Source organism: Canis lupus, chromosome 11 (assembly GCF_048164855.1).
Source record: "Canis lupus baileyi chromosome 11, mCanLup2.hap1, whole genome shotgun sequence".
NCBI lineage: Eukaryota > Metazoa > Chordata > Mammalia > Carnivora > Canidae > Canis > Canis lupus.
Genome location: NC_132848.1, coordinates 51,947,824 through 51,974,026, shown reverse-complemented (window position 1 = coordinate 51,974,026; position 26,203 = coordinate 51,947,824). Strand labels below are relative to the sequence as shown.

General features: G+C 58.4%; 1 protein-coding gene across 6 annotated transcripts in view; it reads right to left on the bottom strand.

Moving 5' to 3' along the window:
* Window positions 1-497: 497 nt before the first annotated feature.
* Window positions 498-26,203, bottom strand: part of TTC7A (tetratricopeptide repeat domain 7A) — a 144,985-nt gene continuing 119,279 nt past the window's right edge. For 3 of the 6 annotated variants that reach the window (XM_072768251.1, XM_072768252.1, XM_072768256.1), the window contains exons 16-21: window positions 26,002-26,118; window positions 22,543-22,640; window positions 21,013-21,147; window positions 13,356-13,558; window positions 3,590-3,694; window positions 498-2,619 (exon numbers count right to left, since the gene is read on the bottom strand). In XM_072768251.1, coding sequence (XP_072624352.1) covers window positions 2,398-2,619; window positions 3,590-3,694; window positions 13,356-13,558; window positions 21,013-21,147; window positions 22,543-22,640; window positions 26,002-26,118 — 880 coding nt within the window. In that variant the 3' untranslated portion in view covers window positions 498-2,397. Of the gene's footprint in view, window positions 2,620-3,589; window positions 3,695-4,584; window positions 4,609-13,355; window positions 13,559-21,012; window positions 21,148-22,542; window positions 22,641-26,001; window positions 26,119-26,203 lie in introns of those variants that run through there. The other 3 variants (XM_072768253.1, XM_072768254.1, XM_072768255.1) reach the window with 2 other exon arrangements.

The window sequence follows — 26,203 nt, the reverse complement described above, 5'->3', positions numbered from 1 at the left end:
TGACCTGCTTAGGAGCGTGTTGGTGTGGAGGGCACAGCGCAGGCAGCTGCTGAGGACGCGTGTGGCCGGGAGCCTCACCACGCGGCTGTCTCCTGGTGCTTCTCCCCACGGGCTGAAGATGCTCCACCAGCAGCGCCCGCAGGACATGCTCTGTTCAGGTCATGGGTCTGGCCCTGGCCTCCCCCCGCGGGGCACTAGAGGCAGCAGGGGGCTCAGGCCCACCTGAGCTACAGGTGCCAGGCCGGGAGGCTTGCTCCAGCAGCCTGCCTGGCCCCCTGCCTCCGTCCACCCCCACCCAAGCTTCTGCGCCTGCCTGGCCCTCTCGGCTCTCCCCTGCTCCAAGCAGTCTCTTGCTGGGCCCCGGCCCCCGTTTGTGTGACCTGCTGGGGTGACTGCTCAGGCCTCTCCTCCTGCAACACTCCCTCCTCACTAGGCGCTCAGGGCCTGTTCGGGGGTCCCCGTTGGATGGAATGAACACGCTGTATCCCTCTCAAGCGTCTCTTTATTCCAGACCTTTATTTCAAACCGCCAGCAAGGTGGCCCAGCCCCCCGAGGCTTCCTCCGGAGGAACGCTGCAAGCCGAAATGCACTTGGGGCTCTTCCTATTACCAACCACCAGTCTTGGGCACCCCGAGGCAAATCAGTACCATTTGCTCTTCTCATTCAGTTTTTATTTTTTTTCTCACAGAATTTCAGAATAAAAATAGATCTCTATCATATATATATCTCTATACCTATATTTATACACACACATGGAGACAGAGATCCTTCAGCAGAGCGAGGGATCTGGTGTCCTCTGCAGTGCCGGTCGCCGTGCGGGAGGGCCAGGAGGGGGCAGGCCCTCTCGGGGGAGGCACCCAGGGGTGTGCAGTGCTGAGCCAGTGTGGCGGGGGGGGGGGGGGGGGGGAATCTCCAGAGGCCACCCCCCCCCCCACCGAGGAGCAGACTGGGCAATGAGGAGCTAGGGCAGCCCTCGCCCAGCCTTTCCACACACCCTAAGAGGAGACAGCCGTACCAGATGGAGCTTTAAAACTAAAACCCAAAGTGCAGATAGAAAAGGAATTCCCTGATGAGCATCCCCCCCAACCCCCAGGGACGGGGAATAACTTCTTGGGGAGTATCCCAGCAGGGCTGGGGGAGCCAGCAGGGTTCCACCACCCACCAGCCCCCCCGCCCCCTGCTGACGCTCCGTCCCCTCCTCTGGTGTTCAGTCCCCACTGGACCTCAGGCAGGGGAAACTGAATGGCCTGATGCAGAGACGGGCTGTGGGTGGTGAGAGGTGCTGGGGTCAGCCCTGGAGACACCCATCTCCATATTATTATCCCCAGAGGGTTCTGCGTGGTACCCATTGCCCAGAAACATGAGGCCTGAAGGGGTACGTTGATGCACGGTGTGAGGAAGAACGGGTCCAGCTGCCATGTTCGTATCCTGGGGTCTACGGCCTAGGCCTAAGGAGACCACTTGGGCAGGGGCAGGTTTCCAGAAAGGTGAGCATGGCAGAGATGGGAGAGGAGTTAGGGCTGGTGCTCAGTGCCCCTGGCCAGGCACCAGAGGCCCAAAAGGCACTTGGCAGCAGAGGGGAAGAGCAGTGGAGCTCCACGGGCAAAGAGGGGCATCCCCCAATAGCCCAAACCTGGTGGGGGGGAACCCGGAGATCTCACCCTCTTCCCATTTGCCAGCAGAATCTTCCAGCCCTGATGGCCCTGGGCAAGACCTGAGAGTTATCTGAAACCCTGTCCTGAGGCTGGGGCTGAGACCAGGGCCCTGGGGCTCACCCGCTACAGAGGCGCAGGTGGAGGTGAAGTGTGCTGGGACGCTCCCCCACCCATACCTCCAGGGAGCGAGTCTGGTCACCATGACTCGAGGTCACTTGGGGTTCAAGCAGACCGTCTCCCGAGGCACTGGGTTAGGAAGTGGGGAAAACCCTCTTGACCTAGTCAGAGGGCAGTTGGTGGCGTTCATCTTTGGTGTGGGAGAACAGGGAGCTGAAGTTCTAGGCTAGCACCTGTGCAGTCGCCGGGATCCCAGGGTGGGGGATGTGGAGAGTGGCAGGTGTCGAATGGGGGGGGTTCTAGACGCTGGGGGGTGGTACCGAGGAGGCACAGACCCTCCGGGGCAGATGCTCCCAGGCTGCTGTGGCTTCCCAGCCCCTTCCTTACTCATAAATGCCACCATGTCTGTCTGAATCCCAGGGAGCAAGGCATTTGCTTTTGATGCAAATCTGCTCCCCCCCCCCCCCGCCCCCCAGCCCCAGATGAGCAGCTCCCAGACCCAGCTGGCCCTGGAGGGAAAGCAGGGCTGGAGCGGGGGAGGCGAGGAGACCCGGCCCAGAAGTGTTCCCTAGGCGTGTATTTCCCTGAGCCCCACCCTGGGGGGCAGCCCTGTCCCCGCCGGCCGTCACAGCTCTCTGGGGATGATGGAGAAGGGCAGCACGGGGCTGCTGGCCTCCAGCTCCAGGGCGGTGAGGAAGCAGTCGACGGCGGCCTCGCTCTGGCCCTGGGCCTGCAGCACCTCGCCCAGGCCCCGCCACGCCTCGTGGCACGTGCTCTGCCTCTCCACGGCGTCCCGCAGCACCTTCTGGGCCAGACTCTTGTGGCCCAGCCGGCTCAGCATCAGACCCTGCGGGGAGAGCACGGGAGAGGTCAGTGTGGGTGTCCTGGCACCCCCCTTCCCGCCCGGCCTCCCCGTCCCGGCTCCCCCGTGGGGAGAGCTCTGTCCCTCCTGGCCCCAAGGTCAGGCTGGCAAGTCAGCAGATCCCATTACAGCTGGGGCGGGGGGGGGGGGGGGGGGGCTCCTGGCAAGTCCCCTCTCTCCGGCCTTCACTTTCCTCAGCTGTAAGTGGGAAGGGCCCAGTGCCCACCTGCAGGGCTGTCAGGGTTACAGGAGTTAGCATTGGGGCAAGCGCTGGAATAATGCCTGGCATGCCTGAGCTCTCAGCGGGACAGTCTGTTACCCAGAGGCCTGGCCACCCTGCCGTGGAGCGGCCCTTGTCCCCAGGGAGGTGGGGGCGGCTTCCTGGCCTGCCTCAGCCGCGCTCTTCCTGGGGACATCGGGGTCCTGGCACCCACCGCCCATCCCAGCCTGGCCTGGCTGGCGAGGGTCCCAGGAGGGTGGGTGCTGGGCAGAAGGACGGGCTCTGGTAAGAGGGGTCAGGGGTGGCTGGGAAGCTTGGCGCTGCTGTTGGTCTCTAACAGCCCTGCTGGCAGGGAGAGGTGACAGGAATCATCACAAAATCCTGGGAAGTGAAATTGGGACTGTGTCCCTTCTACATCCTCTTCCATTCGTATTGAGGAGAGTGCAGGGAGGTGGGAGGACAGGGTGGTGAGTGAGGCGGGGGACCAGGACACCCCCTTCGGCCTCCCGTCCCAGAAAGGCTGCTTGGCTCCATCCCACTGATCTGTGTTGCGGCCCTGAATGGAGGCATGGGGTGGCTGCATGGGGGAGGGGGGCCCCTCTCATTCAAAGATTCGAGGTAGAGCCTAACACCACCTTCCTGGACGGGCAGGGGCTGGGGTGCGGGAGAAGAGCCTCCCGGTGCCCGCCCACTGACGGCCCTGAACATTTTTAGCTGGAACATTTTCCTCCTCACCACGCTCCTGGGACTTGGGCCCTCTGTTGCTATGGCGACCCACTGGGGAAGGTGCACATGCCCGCTCATTTCATAAAGTCCTCGGAGAGCCTGGAACACGACCAGCTAGGCGAGGGCGAGAGCTGGCGCTCAGGAAGCGCTAGGAAAAGCCTCACCCTCTCCGGAGGTGGCGGCCAGGGGTCCTGGGCCCCGGGCAGGAAAGGAAGGGGGCGCCGTCTTCAGGCAGCCAGGGCGAAGCCGTGCAAGGGAACCGGATGGGGTGCAGGGCAGGGGAGCGTGGGCCCAGGGCTGCCCAGGACCGGGGTGCAGTGTCCAGCCTGGCCAGCAGGGCCTAGGTCACGGGGCTGCCCTCAAGGCCCTGGAGCTGCACCCTGGGCAGCTCCCCATGCACCGGGGCCCACAGGGAGGAGGGAAGGTGGGGGGGGGGACCACAGGCCACCATACACCAAAATTAAGCACCAAAAATGGAAGGTTTGGGCCGCGTGAGTGCAGGAGCAGCGGGGGACAGATGGGGAGGCCGGCAGGGTCCCCCGGGGACGGGCGGGGCCCCAGTACGGTTCTGTACGAGCTCCCGAGCTCCCCAGGACAGCCTGTTTGCACAGGGAGCTCCACCACTCAAGGAGCTCGAAAACCCCTGATCTTGAGGAGAGTGTGCATGTTTGGGAGGGGGCCAGATGTGTCCGCAGGCTGAGCGGGGTGTGTGTGTGTGTGTGTGTGTGTGTGTGTGTGTGTCTGCTGGTTTTACTCTCAGGAAGCTTTGCAGTAGGCTCCTCTGCATGTTTCACATGGAGAGAAAAGCCAGGGCTCCGGGGCTCCAGGGCTCCGGGGCTCCGGGGCCAGACCTTGGCTGGGCTGGAATCCCAGCTTCGCTACTGACGCGCGCAGGAACCGTGGGCAAGTGGCCCGTTCTCTCTGAGCTGTGGTTTCCTCGTCTGCAAAGCAGGGAACGGAATGCTACCTCCTGGGGGGCACTGCTGCAGAGTCTGCAGGGATGATGTGGAATCATGTAGTCAGGGCACCTGGTGGGCAGACAGCAAAGGGACGCGTCCCCAGGATGAGCAGAGGGTCCTGCTGGAGGGAGGAGTGGGAGGAGCTGCCCTCTCCAGAGGGCAAGGCTCCCTCTGTGGGCCGAGACTGGGGCCCGGGGTGGGGTTGGATCACGTCCCCCATACCCTGGGGTGCTGACCTCAGAGCCTGAAAGGAGACACCGGGCTGGGGTCAGGCTGGGGCCCCAAAGCCCGGGGCCTGTAACAGGATCTGCTGCCACCTGCCTGACACACCAGTCTGTTCGTGTTTGGTAGCAACTCGGAGCTGTTTGCTCCCTGACAACTGGGCAGGGCCCGCCTCGGGAAGACGGGAGGTCTCACCTACTCTGCCCCCGCCGGGCGCTCTGCCAAGGGCCCGCCATCACCCCCTCCCCCGGCGCCCCCACCCTAGCGGCCCACAAAATAGGTCTCCAGGGACATGGTGGAAACGCGGTTCCATCCAAACGTCCCTGATGACTCTGCCCTACTCTGGCCACGGGGCACCCTGAGCCAAGAGAAACCAGACCTGCTGGTGACTCAGCCTCTGACCCTCACCTGGGAGATGCCACAGCCATGCTGCCACCCGCAGCAGCTGGAAAGTGATGTGCAAGTTGCTCATGGCAGTTGAGCAATGCACCTTTGAGAGGGGGCGAGATTATTGCCACTCAGGGAGGGCAGGGCTGGGGCGGAAGGCCCCAGAAGTTCCCAACTTCATCCATCCCTCCTTCCCTCCCTCCCTGGATCTTGGGGAGGGGGGAGCATCTGGCCTCATCTCAACGACCCAGGACCTGCTCCCCACCCAGGAAGCCCCCCCAGGATCACACCTCCGGCTACACCATCCCCTTGAGGTTGTGCTCCGTTACTGTGGGCTCTGGTGTGCGATCCCTGTCCTGTCCCTTCCCAGGCTGAGAGGGACAGGGTCCTTGGCTCCTGCCTGCTTTGTTATTCCCCATGGGAGTCAGCTCTACAGAGCTGGGGTGGGGGGGCAAGGGGGGGGTCCTGGGTCCCAAGCCAGGCACACAGGCACTTACGTGCATGCTTACCGACCGGCTTAGGGCCACAGGACACGCAGCCTGAGGGGGACCCTCCTTGTTGGAAGACGTGGCTCTCTGCGGCCTGGGATGGGGAGGGAGAAGGCCCCCTGCCTTCCTTTTCCTGAACCGCTACTGCACACCACGTCACCTCATGAATTCAGTGCCCAACACTGTCCCCCAGAGGGAAGCGGCAGTGGAAGGTCTCGGCTGCGTCTGTCTTGTCTTCTTCTGGGGGGAGGCCTGCCCTGGGAAGCAGCCCCTTGCTGTAGGCCAGCTGCAGGCCAGCCGACAGCTCCCTCCCTATCCCTACTCTCAAGTATTTATAGAAGTTATTTTGGGGCACATTCCTGGGATTCTGTAACAGCCTTTCCAGCTGGGAAGCAGGGAATCAGCTGGAGGCTGCTGGAGCCTCCTGGTCCCAGGAGCCCTCAGCGTGGGGACCCTGGGGCTGCAGGGAGGAGCCTGGGGTGGGGCCCCCTCTGAGGTCCTCACCCACCCGGGGGCTGACACACCCTGCGGGGGAGGCCCACATTCCAGCCCAAGCTCAGGAGCTCAGGCCCTCTCTGGATGCCAGGTTCTCCCAGGTGTGTCAGCCTCAACCTGTCCAACCTGACTGAGAATGAGGCGTCTTCTCCAGGCTGAGAACAGAGCCCACAGATCACCACATCCGTCCTGGAGCGGGGCGCAAATCCTCCTAGACCCCGCCCAACACCTGGTTGACAAGCTCTCCTAGGCTTTCACAGGAAAAGCCCCTGCTGCCAGAGCCCACACACTCACCTGGAGCTCAGCTAGGCGGGGGGCTTCTGGGGCAACAGAGGTGGCTGTGCCCATGCCTCTCTTCCTCCTGCCCCTTCTCCCCCCACCAGTGGGCCTCTTGGCTGTGGTGGGGGTTGTCTGTCCTTGGAGGGCCATGGCCAGGCTCAAAGATAAACACTGGTTTGAGAAGGAAGCACAACACCTCCTGGGGGGCTCCCTTGCCAGCTCCCTTGCCAGGCTGGTTTCAGGTTCTGGGCCTCCGGAGGCTCTGCTCACTCTGGAGCACAGGTAGGCCCTCAGGGCTAGGTCAGGAGCCTGGACTTGGGGTGCTCAAAGTGAACACCCTGTGATGGGCAGTGAGAGGGGGCGCCATGGCAGCAGCTCTCCTCTCTGGGCAGAAGGCAGAGCTGAGGGGAGGGGGTGCCGGCCCACTGGGCAAGGGGAAGGCTGGACTCCGCTGCACCCTCCAGACATGGGGAGTCTTTACGACCAATGATTTTGGAGCTAAATTAAGCGAACGGTGCTGCACTATTGTTCTGATCCGAGTCTATGACAGGCTGACAGGAGGCTTCCCTTCCACATCAGGGGGCTGAGGCCTTCAGGAGCCCACAGGTAAGCCCGAGGCTTTCCAAAAGTCCTGAGCCAGAGCCCAGGGAGCCCGCCCTTCACCTTCTCGCGGGTGTCTGAGCCTGAGGGCAGGTGGTGTGGGCTGGGGCTGTGCCAGCCCAGGAACGAGGCCGGTGGACTAGGGGTACCCCACACAGTGAGCCTGCAGAGCTCCCTCCTGCCTCCCACTCCGCTCTCCCACCAGGGAGTGCAGACCTCAGGCAGAACTGGGCAGGGATGAGGGAGCTAAGGCAGGATAAAACCCACAGCACTAGGTCGTCAAATGGCCAACAAGACGTTCTTGCCAAACAGAGTGAAGCTCCCGTCTACAGGAGCTGGTGGGGCGGCGCGACTGTGGAGCGGGCTGTGTGCGTGTGTGCGTGTGTGTGTGTGTGCGCGCGCGTGTGAACTCAGGGTCCCTGCGCAGACAGTACAACACAGCACAAGACTTCTGGGCTTCCTGTGGCTTCCGGCCGCCTGCACCCCCTAGGCCACCTGCCGTAGCGCAGGAAGCCGACAGGAGGGAGCAGGTGCGGAGCCCGAGACCCTGGCACGTCGGGCCCCGGGAACCAGAAGCCCTGCTGCAACGTGTGCTCGCAGGGAAGCTTCTGAGGGCCAAGCACTGGGTTTCACTCTTCAGCTGCTCAGGACACCTTTTGTCCTTAACGTCAGGAAGCAGAGGCTGAACCAGCCTGGCCTGACAGAGGCCAGAGTGGAAGGCCATGTGGGGCCTCCCCAGAACCTGGCCTTCCCTCCTCTTCCCCAGCAGCCTCAGATCCCCAGCAGGGCCCTTTGGCTGAAGAGACCAGCCGTGAAATGGCTCTGGCTCTCACCTCAGACTCCGGCCTCCTGAACAGGCTTCCCCTGCACCCAGCTCAGGTTGGCCTGGCCTTGCCCTGGGGATGCTCTTGTCCCAGCCACAGGGTGCCTGGGGCCGGTGTCCAGCACATCTCTGCCTTGGCCGGAGTCGCCTGATGGGCTCGGTGAGGACCGGGAGGCTCTGCTGTACTGAATCTCTGGGGCTTGGCTCTGGGCCTCTGCCTCCTTCTGCAAACCAAGAGCGTCCAAGCCTGGCCTGGGAGCTCAGCTTCCAAATGGAAAGGTAAAAGTAACCCCAACTACTGGCCGTTAACTTACAGAACTGGTTAACCTCATTTTAACCCGAGATCTAGGGCTTGGCATGGTGACTACCATTTCCCAGATGAGGACGCTGAGGTGCCAAGAGGTTGAGGGGTTTGGTCAAGGTGGAGCAGTGAGTATAGGCAAAGCAGGGTTCAGGTCCAGCTCAGTTAGAACCAAAGGCTGTGACACAACCTCCAGACACAAGCTGGCTCTGATACTGGGGCTCAAAAACCATCCCAGCCAACCAGCCCCAGAGGCAACCTATAGGCAGCCCTGGAGCCCCTGGTCCCTGCCCAGCACTCTTCCCCTCCCTCCCTCCCTAGTACCCTGCTGGCACCCTGGACCACCAGGCAGCCTGGGGAAATTTGGGCCAGTGACCCCTGCCCCACAGCACGAGCAGCCTGGCCAAAGGTGGGGCTTAGGTTTAGGCCACGTGCCACCACGTCTTCCACATGAATGCTGACAAAAATGCCGGGTATTGAGTTATCTTTTCACGGCGCTGAGATCATCTGAGCACTAAAATCCTCCCCTTGAGGTCACAAGGGCCGAAATTATTATGCCCATTAGACAGAAGTGAAAACTGAGCCAGTGAAGGGAAGTAATCTCTAAGAACCCCAGAACACTCAGGCTGGCAGGGCTGGCGGTCCTAGTCCTGCCCTCCAGGGTGGGGGATGGGGCCTGTCAGGGGAGGGGAACTTCGGGAGCTCCCTGCCACCAGAGTTGACCTGTTTGGCCTTAGAGAGCAGAGCCTGCTGTTAGATTCCTGGAGCACCTGCAAAAGGCCCAACCCAGAGCCTCAGGGCTGGGTGGTGCAAAGCCCTGGTCCTGGCTGACTCGGGCCCCACCTTGGGGAGAGGCAGGGATGGTGATGGGGAGCTGGTGGGACGTGGAGGATGCTGTGGCAAGCCCCAGCCTGGGGAAAGAGGGACCAGAGGTTCTGGGGACAATTTGGGCTGGCCACATGCTATGGCTGTGCCCCCGAAACCCCAAACCTACTTGAGGGATGAGACAGCAAGCCCCACGCTGGGAGTGAAAGGGAATGAATGCAGGGAACTCATTCATTGCCATTCTCTCACCAGGACCACGGATGACAGAAACACACTGTCTTCCTGTCCTTCCCAGAGCATCTGGAGAAAGAAGAGGTGAGGTCACAAGGCCAGGAGTGCCTCAGACATTACAACTCCAGAAATTACATCACAGGAGTCAAAGTTCATTTAGGGCAGTTTCTCTCTTCTGCTGGGGTGCCCATGGAGGAGGAGAGGGTTCTGGGGGACCAGGGCAATAGAAGCCTGGAACTCTGTCCCAAGAAGGAAGCATGACCACAGGCAGGGGCCAGTGAGGACCAGGAAAGCCTGGCCAGAGGGGTGCCAGGAAACCCCAGAGTCTGTCTTGGGAGACCAGGGTGGGGTACTGCCCACAAACGCAGGTGGCAGGGAGGCAGCGTGCCTGTCCACTCATGGCTCAGCCAAAGGATGGGCGGGAGGAACGAGTCTGTCCATGGCCAGGGCTAGGGGCCCTCCTACCATTAAAGTCAGGTGACCTCACAGCCCTCCTGGGTTCCTGCCTTCCCCAGGCACCCCTGTTCCCTCGGAGATGCAGAGAGCCTCCTGGCGAGTGGCGGGGCAGAGACAGGCTCAGAGAGAGATGGGGTGCAGGCTGCCTCTGACTCTTCTCCACCAAGCCCATGGAGCCCTCTCTGACAAAGTGTCACCTGGGGGCCAACTCCTCTGCTGATCTCGGGAAGGGCCCTGCTTCCTTTCTCTTGTTTCCTCAGGGGAGGCAAGTAGAGTTCAGGGTCCCCCTCTTAACGAGATTCTTTAGCGCATAGATTAAGTGCTGAGCACCCAGGCTGAGTGCACAGGGTTTCTGGCCACTGGAAGGGAGGCCAAGACCGAGCTGGCAAAGACGGTCAGGACCTGCTTCTGAGATTTCACTGGGAATTTCCATCTGCAGAGAGCACGGCCTTTTCTTTCTGCACCTGGCCGTCTCCTGAAGCAAGCTGGCCGTCCCTGAGCCTAGCAGAGGGGGCAGCTGCCGGGCCAGGGCTTGATGGCACGGACTCCTCTGGGGGCACTGCGGTGGCACAGTGGAGAGACTCTTCCCTGGCAGAGCACGACTAAGCTGGTGTCTCCTGCCTGCCTGCTGGGTGGAAAAGCCTGAGCTGAGCCCAGGATGGAGCCTGAAGCATGGAAACGCCTCCCCTCACAGCCAGGGCAGGGAGGACAGTAGGACCAGGAGATGAGAGAACCTGCTTCTGGGCCAGAGTTCATTTTCTTAGAAATGCCTGAACACAGCCTCCTAAAAGCAGTAGCTTTTCACTCCCAGAGGCTTTCTTTCTCTGGCCTCTCCCTAAATCTCCCATCCCATGCACACAGTTCCTGGCCTTCTGGTGTTTGATGATCCTGCCCTAAGGATTGTAAGGCTGATCTTGGCACCCACACAGCTCCCTGAGGGATCCATAGCTCTCCTAGCACAGGCTGGGTGGCCGTGCTCTCAGGGGAGGGGTACCTCTTCTCTCCTGGCACCTATCAGAGGCCAATGTCTTCACAGAACTGCAGTGGTGTGGCATGGCCAGGATGTCCTCCTTGGGAACCTGCCTTGGCAATGACCGCATGGCAGGGGTGGGGACGGATACTCCACGTTCCTTTCTCTGGATAACTCTCCAAGGATGCACCAACCTCCAGAGTTGACAAAGGCTGAGACAACTAATGTATCTCATTCTTTACCATTTTTACAATGAATCCCTTACATAAATGCCAAGTTGACTTAGACAGCCAGGTCGTGGCTCCCCTCATGTTGTACCATCGTGGAAAAGAGCCCAAGGTCACAGAGGCACTCAGTGAGAAGTGCTCTGATGGATTAGCAACTTCTGTCATGGGTGAGGGCCTGGAGAGTAGGGGCGTATATGCTGTTTTGCCTTCTCTCATGTTGCACTGCAGACCTCTAGAAGCACCTTCACGTGCGTCACCTCATTTGATTAGAACTGGTCTAGGAATGATGAAGATTATTATTCATCTACCGAAGGAGATGTCAGGAACGTGGAAGTTATGCGTGCCTTTTCCTAAATCACCTGAGTGAATTAGAGCCAGAGCCAGGATGAGATCCCAGATGTCCTGAGCCTAAAGCCAGCCCAGGGAAGGCACTTACATTAGGGAATACTGGAGAACAACGTGCCAAAGTGTTCCTATGTCTTTGGGAGAAGAGTGCTTCGTAAATCTTCTCCAGACTTGAAATTTGCTATTCCTCATGCATATGTGTGGGATGCTGGCAGGAACAGAGCATGTGGAAAGCGAACGGGCTGCCCACGCCAGAGCAGACTGCCCCTCTGCTGGCCTGTAACTTTAACAGTGGGCAGGCCTGGCTCTGACTCGCTCTCATTCCATCACATCGGCAGGGCACCCCAGGGAAGAGAAAAGGGACCATTTCAGAAACATCTGTAGGGAGCCACTCTGGGCCGCTCTTCGGTTACCATGGAAACCCACCCTTGGAACTGGCTTCAATTTCAGGAAAAGAGCTACAAACAATAACGAGCGTAAATGAAAAATGGTACACTGTGACTTCAAAGTTGTACCTGTTATTGGACTTCATCGGGTTTTAGGGACTGAGACAGCAGACCCCAAGCCCCGAGCGCAGAAGGCAGACATCTCTGCCTGGCTGCAGGCCTAACGACACAGCCCACTTCCTCCCTCCCAGCCACCCTAATCAAGTTTCTGGATGTGACCTCCAGGGAGGCATTTATCACAGGAGCTAATGTCTGAATTGCGGGAGGAAGGAGGATGTGCCTTGCAAAAAACAAACATTTGCTGAGCAGACTGCAAGGCAACACAGAGCCATGTGGAGGGGAACGTGGGCCAGGGTGTGACGTCACCGCGTGGGCTGTCTTCAGCTGGTGCAGAACATTCACATGGGCCCAAGGGAGAAATCCTTTTAGGGATCGGGCAGCAGGAATAATAGCTGGGAGGCTCTCATTTGTTTTGGGGGGCTCTCGGGAGGACCTTATAAAGATGACCTGGTCCAGCTCCTCCCCCCAAGTAGTGTTTCCATTCTCTTGGCAGCGTCCTCACCAGACGACTCCTGGGTTTGTACTATTCTGAGAGCTATACAGTTTTTCCTGACACTGAGCAGAAATCGAACTCCCGGTGGCTTCTCCTTATGAAGGAATCAGACCCCTTTTGGCAATGATAACCCTCCAGCCATCTGGAGTCATTCCGATCCCTCTGGGTTCTACATGTGGCAGATGTCAGTGACGCCCTCGTGGCCACTCCCCTCAAAGAACTCTCAAAAGGGGAAGTCTGAGGTGGAACCTGCACCCTGACAGGGGAAGACCGTGTTGCTGATGGTGTGCTAAATTATACTTCAAAAACCACTGTGCCTATGCAGGCCTGTACACTTTCAGATCATTACATTTCTCCTGATGACTTGCTCTCTGAAAGTAGCTAGGGAAAAAAATAAAAAAGTAAAAGTAGCTAAGGAAGGAAGGGAAAAAATGGTTATCCCTACGGGTCTACTACGCCAGCTGTCAGAGCAGGTACTCAATAAATGTTTCCTGCGCCAGAGGATCCCCATTGCACAGATAAGTAAAACCAAGGTTCAGAGAAAAGCACCGACTTGCGCACGATCGCCCAGAAAGAGAATGGCAAGGCCAAGCCAAGAACACCAGCATCCTGCTCCCAGCCTCCAGACATTCCCATAGAAAGCTGCTGAGCCCTGGGCACCTAGGTCCTGAGTGCCATGTTCCTGGACTGGGGGCTGCCGGGCCCTCTTCCCCTCCACTGCCCCCAGGGGCCATTTTCCATGTGTGCTCGAGTCAGGCCTGACATGACAGCCCAGCTCCAGACATCCCCAGAATGCCACCAAAGAGGCATGGAGCTCCTCCGAAGTGGGAGAGGTAGCCCGGTGATCACGGAGGGCCTGGGGACTCCCAGAAAGCAGAGCATTTTGCCTAGAGTGTCCAGGGCAAGGATCTGATGAGGAATCCCTTTGGGGTTATACTGCTTTATAGAAGTTTAGAGCAAAAAGGAAGTCACAAAGAATTATCAACTCATCCTAGATTTTTTCATCAACTCAGGCAGGCTCTGATTGAAGGAGAGTGGCCAGCCAGTTGTGTCTCCCAACAGAGCAGGGAGGAAGCCACCTCCCCCCCAACACCAGGGGACGCAGACAGTGGAGGGGGAGGGGGAGGAGGGCCCTGAGGCCTTTTTCAAGGGTGGGGGACTGACTCACCAGGCTGTGCATGATGCGTACACCGTCGGGGTTCACTGTGAGCGCCTCCTTGTACAGCTGCTTGGCCTCCTCCAGACTGCCCTTCATCTCGGCCAGCCGGCCCCGCATGTAGAGTACCGAGTGCGAGGTGGGAAAGAGGCCTGCCGCCTCCTGGATGCAGAAACCTGCTTCCTTGAGGTGTCGCTGCTCCATGAACAGCTCAGCTGCGAAACCAGAAGGACAGAGGGAGGTGACAGTGGCAGGAAAAGTCAAAGGCAGAGGTCCTGTCCCCGTATCTGACCATCAGCCCCCAGAGTTCGAGGGTCTCAGGTGACGGGCCGGGCTGGCCCTGGGCCGTGGGGGCAACAGCAGGGAATGGTTTCTGAGCGCTCACTCGGGGTCAGGCACCCTGCTACCTGCCCCACACAGACCGCCTCCGCCGACACTCACTAAAGCCTATAGAACAAGCACTTTTATTACCCCCCTTCAGGAAGGACGACACTGGGCACAGAGAGGGTAGGGAAGTTGCCTAAGGCCACGGGGAGAAGCGGTTGTGGAGTGGGGGTGTGCATCTGGCTGTCTGACTTCCAAGCCTGGCAGTGGGGGCACGGGCGGTGTCCGGCAAGGTCAGGTGGCTTTGTGCAGTGTCTCTCCACACGAAGACCACGAGTCTGGGGGCTCGGGTGGAGGCTGATCAGGGTGAGGCAGGTGTGCACTCCCGCACGGCCCACGCTCCTGGGGACTGACCGTGGGCCAAGGCCTGCTTCTGCCAAGTGTCTTCTCTCACTTACTCCTCCCAGCAGGTGCTCTCGTGCCCACTGCTGCTAACAGACCAGTCCCTCCGTGGCAAGGGGCAAGGCCGCACTGGGCTCCCAGCAGCTCCGGCCTCCCTCCGAAGCCCAGGGCTTTTGCTGCACTGATGGAATACGGGATGCCCACACCTTTCACCAACAAGCTGGAAAGATCTGTCCCACAACCAGTTTGCCTTCTCCCCCAGATCAGTGGAAAACGGGGCCATCTCCGATCCCAGGCCAGTCCACATAAAGACACATTTCAGGGAGCCCGGGTGGCTCAGTGGTTAGGCCCCTGACCTCAGCCCAGGGTGTGATCCTGGAGACCTGGGATCGAGTCCCACATCAGGCTCCCTGCATGGAGCCTGCTTTTCCCTCTGCCTGTGTCTCTGCCTCTCTCCCTGTCTCATGAATAAATAAGTAAAATCTTAAAAAAAAAAAAAAAAAAAAGGCACATTTCAGATCCACGATGCACGGGTACACACCCCCAGCAAGTACTTTTAGAAGTAGGTTGGCTGGGCTCGAGGCTCGGCCCCATGGCCCACTCAGCCTCCCGCTCCTGGCAGCCCCGGGCTCGGCTGCCCCTCCCTGGTGCCCGCGCACAGATGGGAGTACAGAAGGGCACGCAGAGCCTGGCTTGTGACTCTGCCAAGAGCTGTTCCTAGCACAGGCCAAGGGCTGAGGTTACACTAATTCAGGTTAGGTCTAGGGCGGGGTGGATGACAGACATCCCAAAAGAAGCTCCCAGAAAGAGATGGAAAACCCGGACCCAGGCATCATGTCTTGTCTTCCTGTTCCAACAGGCAGCAGGAAGGAAGCCCAAGGCCTTGCCTGCAGCACTCGGCGCCTGGGGTAGTCCGCATGAATGTTGCCTAAGGTTCATTGTGTAATCAAGTAGCTTGCCACATCCTTTTAATACTACCGAGGCCTTTTAGAGCAAGGGAACTCTTTTTCTCTAGAGGAGACCAGAATTTGAAAGAATTAAGTAAACAGAGGAGCCAGGCCCCCATGATAGGCTAGAGAGAAATGCAGGCACTTGCCCCATAGACAGCCTGAACGGCATAGTCCCAAGGCAGAAAGCTCGGGAAGGTGAGGCCAGGAAGGGCGGGCTTGGAGCCAGGGTCTTGCAGGGAGGGCTGGCCCGAGCTCAGGGGTTTGTCTAGCTTGGCCTAGGCTCTCCTCTGCTCTGCTGTTGTGTTCCCTTCTGGAACTGCTGCCAGGGGCTCTGAGCAGGCTGCCTTCATAACTGAGCATCCGGTGTGCAACGACTGAGTACTGACCATGTGCCTGGCCCTCCCAGGAGGAGAAAGAGCAGAGGTGGGGGAAAGAAGGGGGATCTGGGACAGCTGAGCAACCAAACTGCTGGAGGGCGCCGAGGCAATGGAGGGACAGGCGCTAATTTTGAAAGCTCGGAGCACTTAGAAGGGGTCGGGTCAGCTGTGCTGGTGTGGTCAGGGAAGACTTCCTGGAGGAGGCAACATTTGAGCCGGGGCCTGAAGGTGCAGGGACGGCTGGACTGACAGAGAAGGGAGGCTGTGGCGACCTGGAAGGCTGGACTCCACTGAGATCCTACTCCCCAGGGTCACTGGAGGTGAGGGGAGAAGCAGAAGGAAGTGTGTGGTGTGAGTGCTGGGGGCCTGGCAGGGCTGCTTCCTCTACTACATTTGAGCACAGGCCCTCCACTCCCCGGGCCCTTGCCCAGCAGGCCTGCCCCAGGCCTGGCCCACCGGCCTGCCTGCTCCTGCCGTGGCTCATTAAGCTGTTTACAGCTTTGCCGGCCTGTCTTCTGAGTCCCTGTCTCTGGAGGCTGATTCTGGTCTCTCCCTTGGGGACTCCTCCCAGTGCTTTCATATCAACAGATTTCAATTACAGGGATCCCCACCTCTCTCTTGCCTTGGGGCCCCGGGCCCTGTCGGGCTGGCCACACACCAGAGAACATGCCCTGAAAAATAGGTAGGGCTGCTTTGGTCCGATGGACTTCATTACCAGTTAGGCAGGAAACCAGATGACACAGAACAGAGCCAGAGAAGTGAGGTCCCCTGAGGGCTCCTGGCCGCCTCGCACACAGTCCCTGGCATGCTCGGCCTCCAGGGCGGGGCCTTTGACCTGCAGACCGGCCCACAGGTCTGGGGGCTGCGGGGCACCCCTTCTTCCCAGCCTTGGCGTCCCTGGGCAACTGTTTTACCAAACATGGTGCTCCCCAGCCGGCCAGCCTCGGCTGCCGCAGGAGCTGCCGGTGGCACCATGCCCGTCCACTGCCCTGATTTCTCGACCTCCCGGCCTTGACTGCCAGGGCCCTGAGGTACCCACCCATCCCGGCCTCCCCGGCCTCCCCTGGCCTCCCTGGAGGAACACTCGCTGTTACTGGTCTTTGCCTCAATTCTCACTCCGGGCCACCACCCCAGCAAACAGCTTGCTGTCCCCAGTGTCGAGGGCCCCTCTACCATCCCCTCAGCTGTTTCTCCTTCTCCCTCTTCATTTCCCCACTTCTCTCATCTTCCTCTCTGCCTACCCCTGACCTCCCCTCCTGCCTCCCTATCTCAGCTTTTCTCCCTCTTCCGTCCATCTCTCTCCACCCGCCCCCCTCTGCGCTTCTCTCGGCAGGCTCCAAATGGAAAACATCTGTTCCCTGGAGCTTTGCAACAGTCCCTTTTATTATTTTTTTCTGAGGCATCCTGATCTAACCCTGCACCCAGAGCTGGTTCCAGTCTCTCTGCTGGAGCCAAACCCCACCCGCCCCCAGGTTGGGGGATGAACTCACTCTTCGCGGGCTATTTGCACACCCTCTTTGCAGGGAGGGCCTGGTCCCGGGGCTCCTCCTGAGTTGATGAACAGGGTGAGGGTGGCTCAGGGTCGAGTCTAAGGCCTTTCAGGGGCCTCCTCACGTGAGAGGTGCTTCCCAGAGACTCACTGTGAGACCAAGGAAAGGAGGGCCACCCAGGCTAAAGGCAGAGATGCCTCGAGGAGCAGCTCAGGAAAGAAGCTAAGGTTAGGCCCTTAGCTAGCTTTGAACCCCAGAGGGGATCACCAAAGCTGCCCCTAAAGGAAACCAGCGTCCTCCCCATGGAGCAGGCCTTCAGGACCTATGGACACCCAGGATAAAGGGGAAGGGAGGGAGGCAGACAAGGGAGGGGTGAGAGAGCCAGCCAAGGATCCCAGAGAGTAATGAAAGGAATCCAAAGGTCTAATGGCGTTGTGCAGGTGGTCTGAGACCCTCCACCCCAGGGACCTGGCACGAGTCAGGGAGGGCATGGCTGCAGGGCCTGGCTGGCTCCCACTTCCTGTCCCTGAGTGCTCTCCTCACTGACTCGGCAGCAGGGAGGAGGGGGTGCCGGCACAGGAGGGAAGAAGAAAAAGCCAGAGCAAGGGAAGAGGGGACGTGGGAAGAAGGCACAGAAGGCAGGAGGGAGAACAGTGGGGAGCTGGGAAGAGGGGAGCATGAGAGAAGATAAAGAAAGAAAGGGATGAGAAATGAGGGAACCGAAGCAGAAGAGAAACATGCGGGACCACCAGTAGGGCAGAGCTTCCCCTTTGACTGACATTTTGGGGAGGGGGAAGCAGAGGGAGACAGAGAACCCTAAGCAGGCTCCACGCCCAGCACGGAGCCCATAGGGGCTCGATCTCAAGACCCTGAGATCAGGACCTGATCAAGAGTCAGATGCTTTAACTCACTGAGTCACGCAGGCGCCCCTCCCTTGACTGTAACTTTATAATGAAGATGATCTTCAGATAGAGCCTGGCCACCTCGCCCCAGTCCCGGGTCTGCCCAGCTCACAGCTGGGATAGCTTGTACCTCCGGGTGCCCAGGGCCTCCTGAGGACGGTCCCCCTGCTGAGAAGCCTTGGGCAAGTTCTGCTCTGCCCATCGCACCAGGGGCTCTGGGCATAGATTCAGCCTGGACCAGTGGGGGCACTGGCTCTTGCTTGACGCATCCATCCGTCTAGCAGCTGGAGCTCTGTGCCCAGTGCCCAGACACTGTGAATCTGCTGTTTGGGAGCTGAGACTCGGGCCAACTTTCCCTGACCAAGGGAAAGCCCACGGCCGCCTGTGAGTCCCCGGGAGGGGAACTGTCCCCTACATCCATGTCCCTCCCTCTAGCACAACATTAGCTCCCAGAGACAGGAGCTGCAGTGAGGGAGGGAGGTGGGCCATCCTGCTCTTCCAAAAGGCACCTCCGACACGCATGCAGGATCCAGGAGCATCTGTGAGGCCCTGTGCCTCTCCCACTGTCACACGGACCCGCTGCCCAAGAGGCCACATTTCTGTAACTCATCTCTCAAGTGGAAGCTACCCCCCACCCCCGATACTTGTCACATCTGACTGAAATGGGACGGAGGCCTGAAGAGGGCAGGGAGGAGGACAAGAGTTGGGAGGGGAAGGATACCATCCCCCAACCAAAGGGGGGGCGTGTTGATGGAGCCTTACTGCCCCAACAGCCTGGGATGCAGTTTATCCTGAACGAACGCAGGGGGATGAGCTCCTTCCAAAATAATAAAAGACGACGTTCTTCCCTCCCTGCACATTTGCTGCAGCTGCTGGCATCGTCAGGCGGTATGGGGTGGGTGAGGGTGGGGATGCCGGTGAGATACACTCAGCCCAACCCCATCAGGTTGGGGGTGAGGTCAGGGAGATGTTTTTGCCTCGGTGATTTGGTCCCAGTAGCCCTTTATTCGGTAAGTGCTCGGCACATGCTTGCTGGTGATGCCGACGGCTTACGGAGGGCAGACTGCTCCAGAATCCTCCCCTGCTCAGAAGGGAAAACCTGGGACACTCTTACATCCCTTTCTGGCTGTGGCAGCTGTTGCCCACTCTCTTTTCCTTTTCTGCGATAACGACAGAGCCCCTGATTTTTAATGGGGCATACGGACAACCAGGACAGGGACATTTCCCAGGGACCTTTGCAGCTAGGTGTGGCCATGTGCCCACGTTCTGGCCAATGGATCATGAGGGGGACTGATGTATGCAAATTTCAAAAATATGTCCCTAGAGGGAGGGGGTGCCCCCTTCTCCCACTCTTCCTGGTTATGCCCTGGAAGGTGAACGTGATGAAGAGCCGTCATGGATCACAGGGGTGAGTGTGACAACCCTATGGAGAGCAGGGCCCTCAGAATGGAAGGAACCTGGGTCCCTGGGCCAGGAGAGCAGAACTGTCATCCCGGTCAAGGGCGCCATCTCTGAGCTGTTACAGAAGGACAACAAAGCGTCTATCTTGCAGAAGTCACTGCCACTTTGGATTGGTCACATACACCCAAACCTGTCTCCTAAAGCCACCCCACCCCGCCCTTACCTGGCACCCCATTCAAAGCATTCACAATTTGTTCTCAGAGTTGTCTGGGGGCTTACTATCTAGGATAATGTCCAGAGAAGAAAGCCCAATGTGCAAATTACTGAAAGGCATGTATTTATACTGATAATTCCCAAGCCTGATTACAAGCTTCAGGAAGGCCATGATTTAAGTTTTCCTAGAGTAAGTTACCAGAACATACCAGCACCCTGAGCGTAAAGCAGCATACCTGAGCAACGGAAAGCAGGCTTGTAAAATGCAAACATGTGTTCATTTGCTGATGGAGTAGACAACGCATCATTACAATAAAGGCCTTGGGAGCTCCAGGGGAGGCAACACCCAACCCCGGGATCTGATGGATCACTGCATTACTGCTACACTCCTTGAGGCTGGTGGAGGCCCAGGGTGGGTGCAGCCTTCTCCCCCAGGCAGGTGGAGGGGCGGGGGCTCCAGTGCACCCTTCAGGAGCCATGCTCCCTCTGTTCTTAGAAGGAGATGGGGGTGGGGGGTGCAGCCCGGGTGGCTCAGTGGTTTAGTGCCTGCCTTCAGCTCAGGGTGTGATCCTGGAGACCCGGGATCGGGTCCCATATCGGGCTCCCTGCATGGAGCCTGCTTCTCCCTCTGCCTGGGTCTCTGCCTCTCTCTTTCTCTGTGTGTATTCTCATGGAAAAAAAAAAATCTTAAAAAAAAAAAAAAAGAAGACAGGGGCCCCTGGCCTCAGGGGAGGCTTGTTTAATATTCTTCTTCCTACTTAGGATGCAACAAGCTGGCCGGGGAGCCCAGCCCTCACACATCCCCAGCATCCTGAGGGGCCCTGAAATGCTAACTGTAGCAATGTTTGCATTATTAAAACGCTTCCCTGTTTAGCCTAGGCATCCTGGTCCAATTTCTTCCCCCCAGATTCAGAACCTATGGGAGAGAGGATAAGGGAGTACTGCATGCTAATGGGGCCCTCTGTGAAATCCAGACAGTGGGAAGCTTTGGATTCTCAGGTAACCACATTCTGCCTCTGACTTGCACCGTCCACTTGCTCATCTCAGGAGCTCTCTGTCTCCCCAACAGTAACTGACTCCCAAACTCCATGGTGGCAACGGGGCCAGCTGCCCAACAAGAGAGACCGTCACCTGAATGGCCACCTCAGTGTTACCAGCCCTCTGCCATCACTGAACTACACCACCAGATTTCACTTCTGCTCTAGCTATGTTCTGAGCTCTGAGGTTTGAGCTAGTTTTACTAGGAGAAGGGGAGCAAGGAAGGATGGGGCCTGCTTTTGGGACTGAGAAGGCTATGCATCTGTGTGGTCTTTCCTCAAAGCTTCTTACATTAGTCTTTGCTGCCAGAGCCTTCCCCCAGGTAGGCAGGCAGGCCCTGTCCCCATTTGATGGAGAAGGAAACCCACAGCCAAACAGATTGAACGACTTTTCTTGGGCCAAGCAAAGAACAGCTAGAATTAGAGCTCCAAGTTCCTGATCCCCAGGCCTTTCCACGAGTACTGCAGTCTACGCAGCCCTCGTCAGGGGTCTTCACACCCCCACACTCCCTCCTCGAGGGCAGGATATGGCTCTGCAGGTGGGTGGGTGTCACTGGGCCTGGGGACACTCACCAGCCTGGAGCCAGATCTGTTCCAGTGTGGTCCACAGCTGCATGGGGCCTTGTTTCAGAACTGAGCTGGGTACAGTGAGCTCTGACATGGCTTCCTCCAGCCGGGAGGCCGCAATGGATGATGCTCGCCGAGAGCCTGCAGAGCAAGAGGGAAGGGTGCTGAGCAACACAGCTGGAGCGGTGACTGTACAGCCCCACTCTGGGCAGCTGTGAAACAGCTCACAGATGCCCTAGGAAGGGCCCTCCTCGTACCCTCACCCACGCTGGGATGAGGAGCTTGGGAGGGGCAACCGGGCAGCCAGCCCACTTCTAGGAACCTATCACTAAAGAGGACAGTCCTAAACATTGGCAAAGGTGCCTGTAATCCTGAAAACAGAAATAACCCGAATGTCCAACAATAGGGAGTGATTCAAAAGATCCAAAATAAGTGAGTTATCGTACAAGACCTTGCAGTTGTCATACTAATGACACAGAACCACGGATATGGATGCAGAAGGATGTTCACGGTATACAGTTAGGTGAACAGAAGCAAGCTGAAAAGGTGTTTGATCACATTTTTCTAAGAAAGAAATACAGGCCTGGAAAAAAGGCCTGAAAGGCCACAATTAAGGTCTGGATGGTGAAACTGGAGGGTTTTTCTCTTCTCCCTTCTGCGCTCTGTTTTCACAGGTGCCTATTATTATTTCCTCTCTACGAAGGTCCCACTTGAGATTGTGCTGTGACGGATGCTTGGGTGACGGCTCAGGCCAGACCCTGTGCCCTCTGGAGAACCCCCACCCCTCCGTCCATGGCAGTGCTGGTTGACATGGGCCCCTGCTCAGGAAATGTAAGCCATTGACATTTATAACTCACAGGCAGGTGAAACACGAGCACTACCCGCCCCCCCCCCCCCCGGGGGCAATAAAGGTGCCAATAAACTCAGGAGACCTACGGGCAAACCACAGATGGTTTCAGTTTAGTGACAACCAAGGTGGAACCTGGTTCACGTCCACAGAAGCGGACAGAAGGAGCCATGCCACTAAATACAACTCCCTCACGCTCCATTCCCGTGACTGGTTCTTGTGCCTTTGCCACCATTCCGCTTTAATGAGGTGTTCATCTGAAACAGTCCGCTTTGGGCTTAGAGCTGTAAGGTGAAGCTCAGCTCCTTCCTTTCTACTTGACTCCATCTAGTAAGGACGCTTTGGTGGGAGACCCTGGCTTCGGGCTTAGCCTAATGGGAGGCGGTTTGTGGGCTCCACAGCCAGGCTCTCCACCCTGGCTCTTCTCTCAGCACCCCTGCCCAGGAGGCAGGGTCCCTCCCTTGCCTGCTCCCGCTGCTCGCTTCCCACCCCAGAGCCAGATGGGCCCAGAAAGATGCCCAACGGCAGCTCCTCAGCTCCTCAGCACCAAGGCTCGGGAGCTGCAGCTGGCTGGCAAGGAGCAGGGTGGGTTTGGCCAGGCGGGCAGGTGCCACCCTCCCCATTCGTGCTCAGGCTGGGGGAGTGAGCTCCAGGCCCACATGGACGGCTGCCCGTGGGCATGATCTTACCGGAGTCTGCATCATGTGCGTCGGGCAGAGTCAGGTGCATTCCGCTCTGCTTCTTCAGTGTGACACCCTCGCTGAGGCTCCCGTCCTTTTCCAGGCCTCTGAAAGGCAAGGGGAGGCCAGGCCCCAGTGAGGTGGAGGGCTGGCAGGAAGAAGAAGGGGGCCTTGTGCCAGGCAGGCAGGCTCTGGGGCTGAGAGTTTAGGCCTGGGAACTGAGCCAAAGCTGGGACTACCAGGAAGGATGGAGACCCCCAGAGTGGCAGGACAGACCAGACCTCAGGCTTGGGGTTCTAGAATTCTGGCTTACCCTAGCAGCTACACTGACATGCTGTTAATGTCCAGCACGTATGTGCTGTGCACACATACATGCTGCCACCGTGTGCCTGCGGGGTCATCGGTCTCCCCGCTATTCCTTATTGCCACCACATTTTGTTCCCACAGCTAATATTTGCTCTTGCTGCTGCCACCAACATCGTTCCTGTTGTTCTTTTGGTCCAGCCAGACCCTCCATCCTTTAGAACTCAGCCCAGTGCCCTTCATCCGTCCAGAAAGCCTCCCATGGCCCCTGTGCCCTTCATCGCTGCCTCCTCCCTTGCCCTCCATCAGCATGGATCCAGCAGTATGTGGGTTAGAAACTCTCCCTCCTCTGACGTGCATGATGCTAGAAGCTTCCCCAGGCCAACAGGAGGTCTTTGCTACCTTTTGCTGCCCTCACTATGTCTAGCAGAGGCCAGGCACATAGTAGGCACCAAGGTCTGGCTTCCAAGGAAAGCTTGGTCTTCACGGGCCACCAGAAATGCTCCCAGCCCACTCCTCAGGGAAGGAAGCCCCAGAAGAGCCAGAAAGGGGGGGGGGGCTGGTAAACAAATATGGTCATCTCCCCTGCCCCAATTCCCCAGGTCCCTGTGGCTCCCACACTGCTGGGGAGGTTCCTCTTTTCTCAGAGTGCGAGGTAGAGGAGCTACCAGCCCAGAAAGGCAGCACAGCCTGTTATGCCCATCTTGGGGCACACACACCCCCAGACAGCCCTGCCTACTTCTGGGTTGCCCTTGAACCTGCTGACTTGAAGAAGCTTAGAGGAAGGCCAAAGTGGAAATGGCAGGAGAGCAGGCAAGCCCAGCCTGGGGCCAGAGGCTTCTTCCCTTCACAGGAGTGCCAAGACAATGGTCCTACCAAGAAGGCCAGGGCCCAGTCCTTTCCATTTGAACTTAGGCTCACACTGGCCTGAGCTTGGGCATGTGGGTGCATGGCCATCATGTAGACATTTATAGGATGCCATCCACAAAACAGTGGGTCCAGGTTGGTGCTCTTCCTCCCCATCCTCTTCTACTCCTGGGGGGCACCTGAGTGTGGTACGCCGAAGAGCCAGAGGCATGGGCCACCCCTCCTCAGCAAAGTTCCTTAGTCATTCTTAGTTTTCTCATCTTGAAATGAGCATGCTTATTGTGTGCAGTGATAAGCAGGAGAGGTCGATCTCACGAGGTTTCTGTGAGGAGTACAGGAGGCAACATGGGCAGGCACAAGCAGCGTCTTGTCTTACCTCCCCTCCCAGCCCGATGGGGACATTCTTAGGGCTCCAGAAACAGCCCATCTCAGGAACCTTCTGCCACTTGGGTCTGGGCCAGCACATAGCACGGCTCCTGCCCTGAAGAAATTGGTGGCCAGGTGGGGAGGAGAGTCCACGATGAGCGCTTAGACCAAGTTCAAGAGGGCTGAGCTGAAGCACCAGTGGCTGGGTGACACTAGGCTCCATGAAGGATGGCATCTGCACGGGTGGGTGTGGGCTGGCCCAGGTGGAGCAGAGGAAGGGGGGTGCCTGGGTGGGGCCAGTAGGCCCGACCTTCAGGCTGTGGATTCTGGCCCCTGTCCTTAGCTGCCCCAAACCAGATTTCACAAGTCCTAGTTTCTGCTCTGTGGCTCCAGGTTCAGAAGGAATGCCCCCTCTTCTGGGGAAAAGCTAGGTGGGTATTGGATTGCACCCTCTGGTCCTAGCAATTTGACTCCAGATAGCCGGCCTGGCTGAGCCCCACCCTGGGTGGGGAGCTATGGGAGGCTCCCCAAGAGAGGTACCTAGGGAACCCAGGAGGAGCTCCACTGGGCCCCCGTATCAGAGATGAGTGTGTGGGTGGTGACTTAAAACAACCCCAGCGTGAACCTACAGCCCCAGCCCCTTCGAAAACATGGGGAAGCCCCGCAGATCTGGTGCCTGGAGGGGAGGCACAGGGCTGCAGCCCAGGGGGGCCCCGCCAAGACCGTCTGAAGGAGCAGGCAACCAGCCATCCAGCAAGAGGAAGTCCCTGCCACCTCCAAGGACAGCTCCTCTCTGGAAGGGGAGCCAGACTGTGTACCTGGCCCAAGTGGCTGCAGCCAGTGAGTGGCAAGGGGCATCTCGGTGCAGGTCCCCCTCACACAGTCTGTCTGGTTCTCATCCACATACCATCCAGCTGCCAGACAGCTTCCCATTCCCTTTCTGAAAAGTCCCTCACCTCAGAGCCTCCTTCTGGCAGTTTCTACTCACTGGGTCCTGCTCTGCCCTGGAAACTTCCAGGCCTTTCAAAGGCCTTCAAAGAGGCAAGCTCTACTTTGCCCAAGGGTTTTAACCCCATTTTACCCTGGGGCCCTCTCTGTAAATTCTGCCATTAGAGAGACATGCCTCTGGAGACCCTGAAAGCCTTCTGGGCTCCTAGAGTCCTGGTGAAAATGCAAACACGTCTACCAGGGTGGGGTCCCCTAAGGCCAATAATTTCAGGGAAGGGGAGGGAATGAGCACCAGAGGACCAGGAAGACATGGTGCACCTGCCTGGCACAAGGCACTCTTCTGCTTTGGGCTACACAGTGTCAACGGGATTTGAGCAAAGACTTTCAGCAGCTCTAACTTGGACCAGAGGGCCTATCTGGCCTAGGCAAAACCTGGAACCCAGGCTGGGGACCGTGGTAGGAGACAGGTTGTGTGGAGATGGTGGGTGAGAGCATTCAGCTTCTTTCCCCCTCTTCTAGCTTCCAAATGGAGCTAGGAAGAAGCAACGGGCTCAGGAGGGCTGGGACTCAGGGGACAGAGGTTCAAGTCCCAGCACTACCATTTACCAGGTGAGCGACTCTGGCAAATTCTATAAGGTCTCAGAGTCTTAGTTTCCTTTCTAGGCTGAGAATAAAATCTGACAGTGTTTGAGATATAAGCAGCAATCCCCATGCCTGGCCCAGATGCTCAATAATGACTTCCTTTTGTACTCCTCTGAACTTCTGCTTCCTAAGCAGATCCTTTGTGTCCTCACAGAGGATGGTCAAAGGTGAAAATGAGCCTGCCTATGTAAAAGGCCCCGGGAGCAGTTAGTAGCGCAGTGGGACTAAAATACTGTCACCACCCCCAGGCCTCACGGCCACTCAGAGGTGGGCTGCTGCCTTGGCAACCACCACCCACCAGTGCTGCCAGGCCACCCCCTGGGGACGATGACAAGCACTCACCCCAGCTGGGAGAAGCTGTACAGGGTCTGCCACAGTCGCAGCATCTGCCTGCAGGTCACCAGGGCTTCCTCCGGGCCTTTCAGGACCTGTTCCAGCTTTACCTTGCTGAACATGAGGCTGCAGGGAAGGATGGTAGTGGTCAGTGTGCCCCTGCAGAGGGCCCCCCTGCCCCTGGCTTTCCTCCCAGGCTAGCATTCGGCCC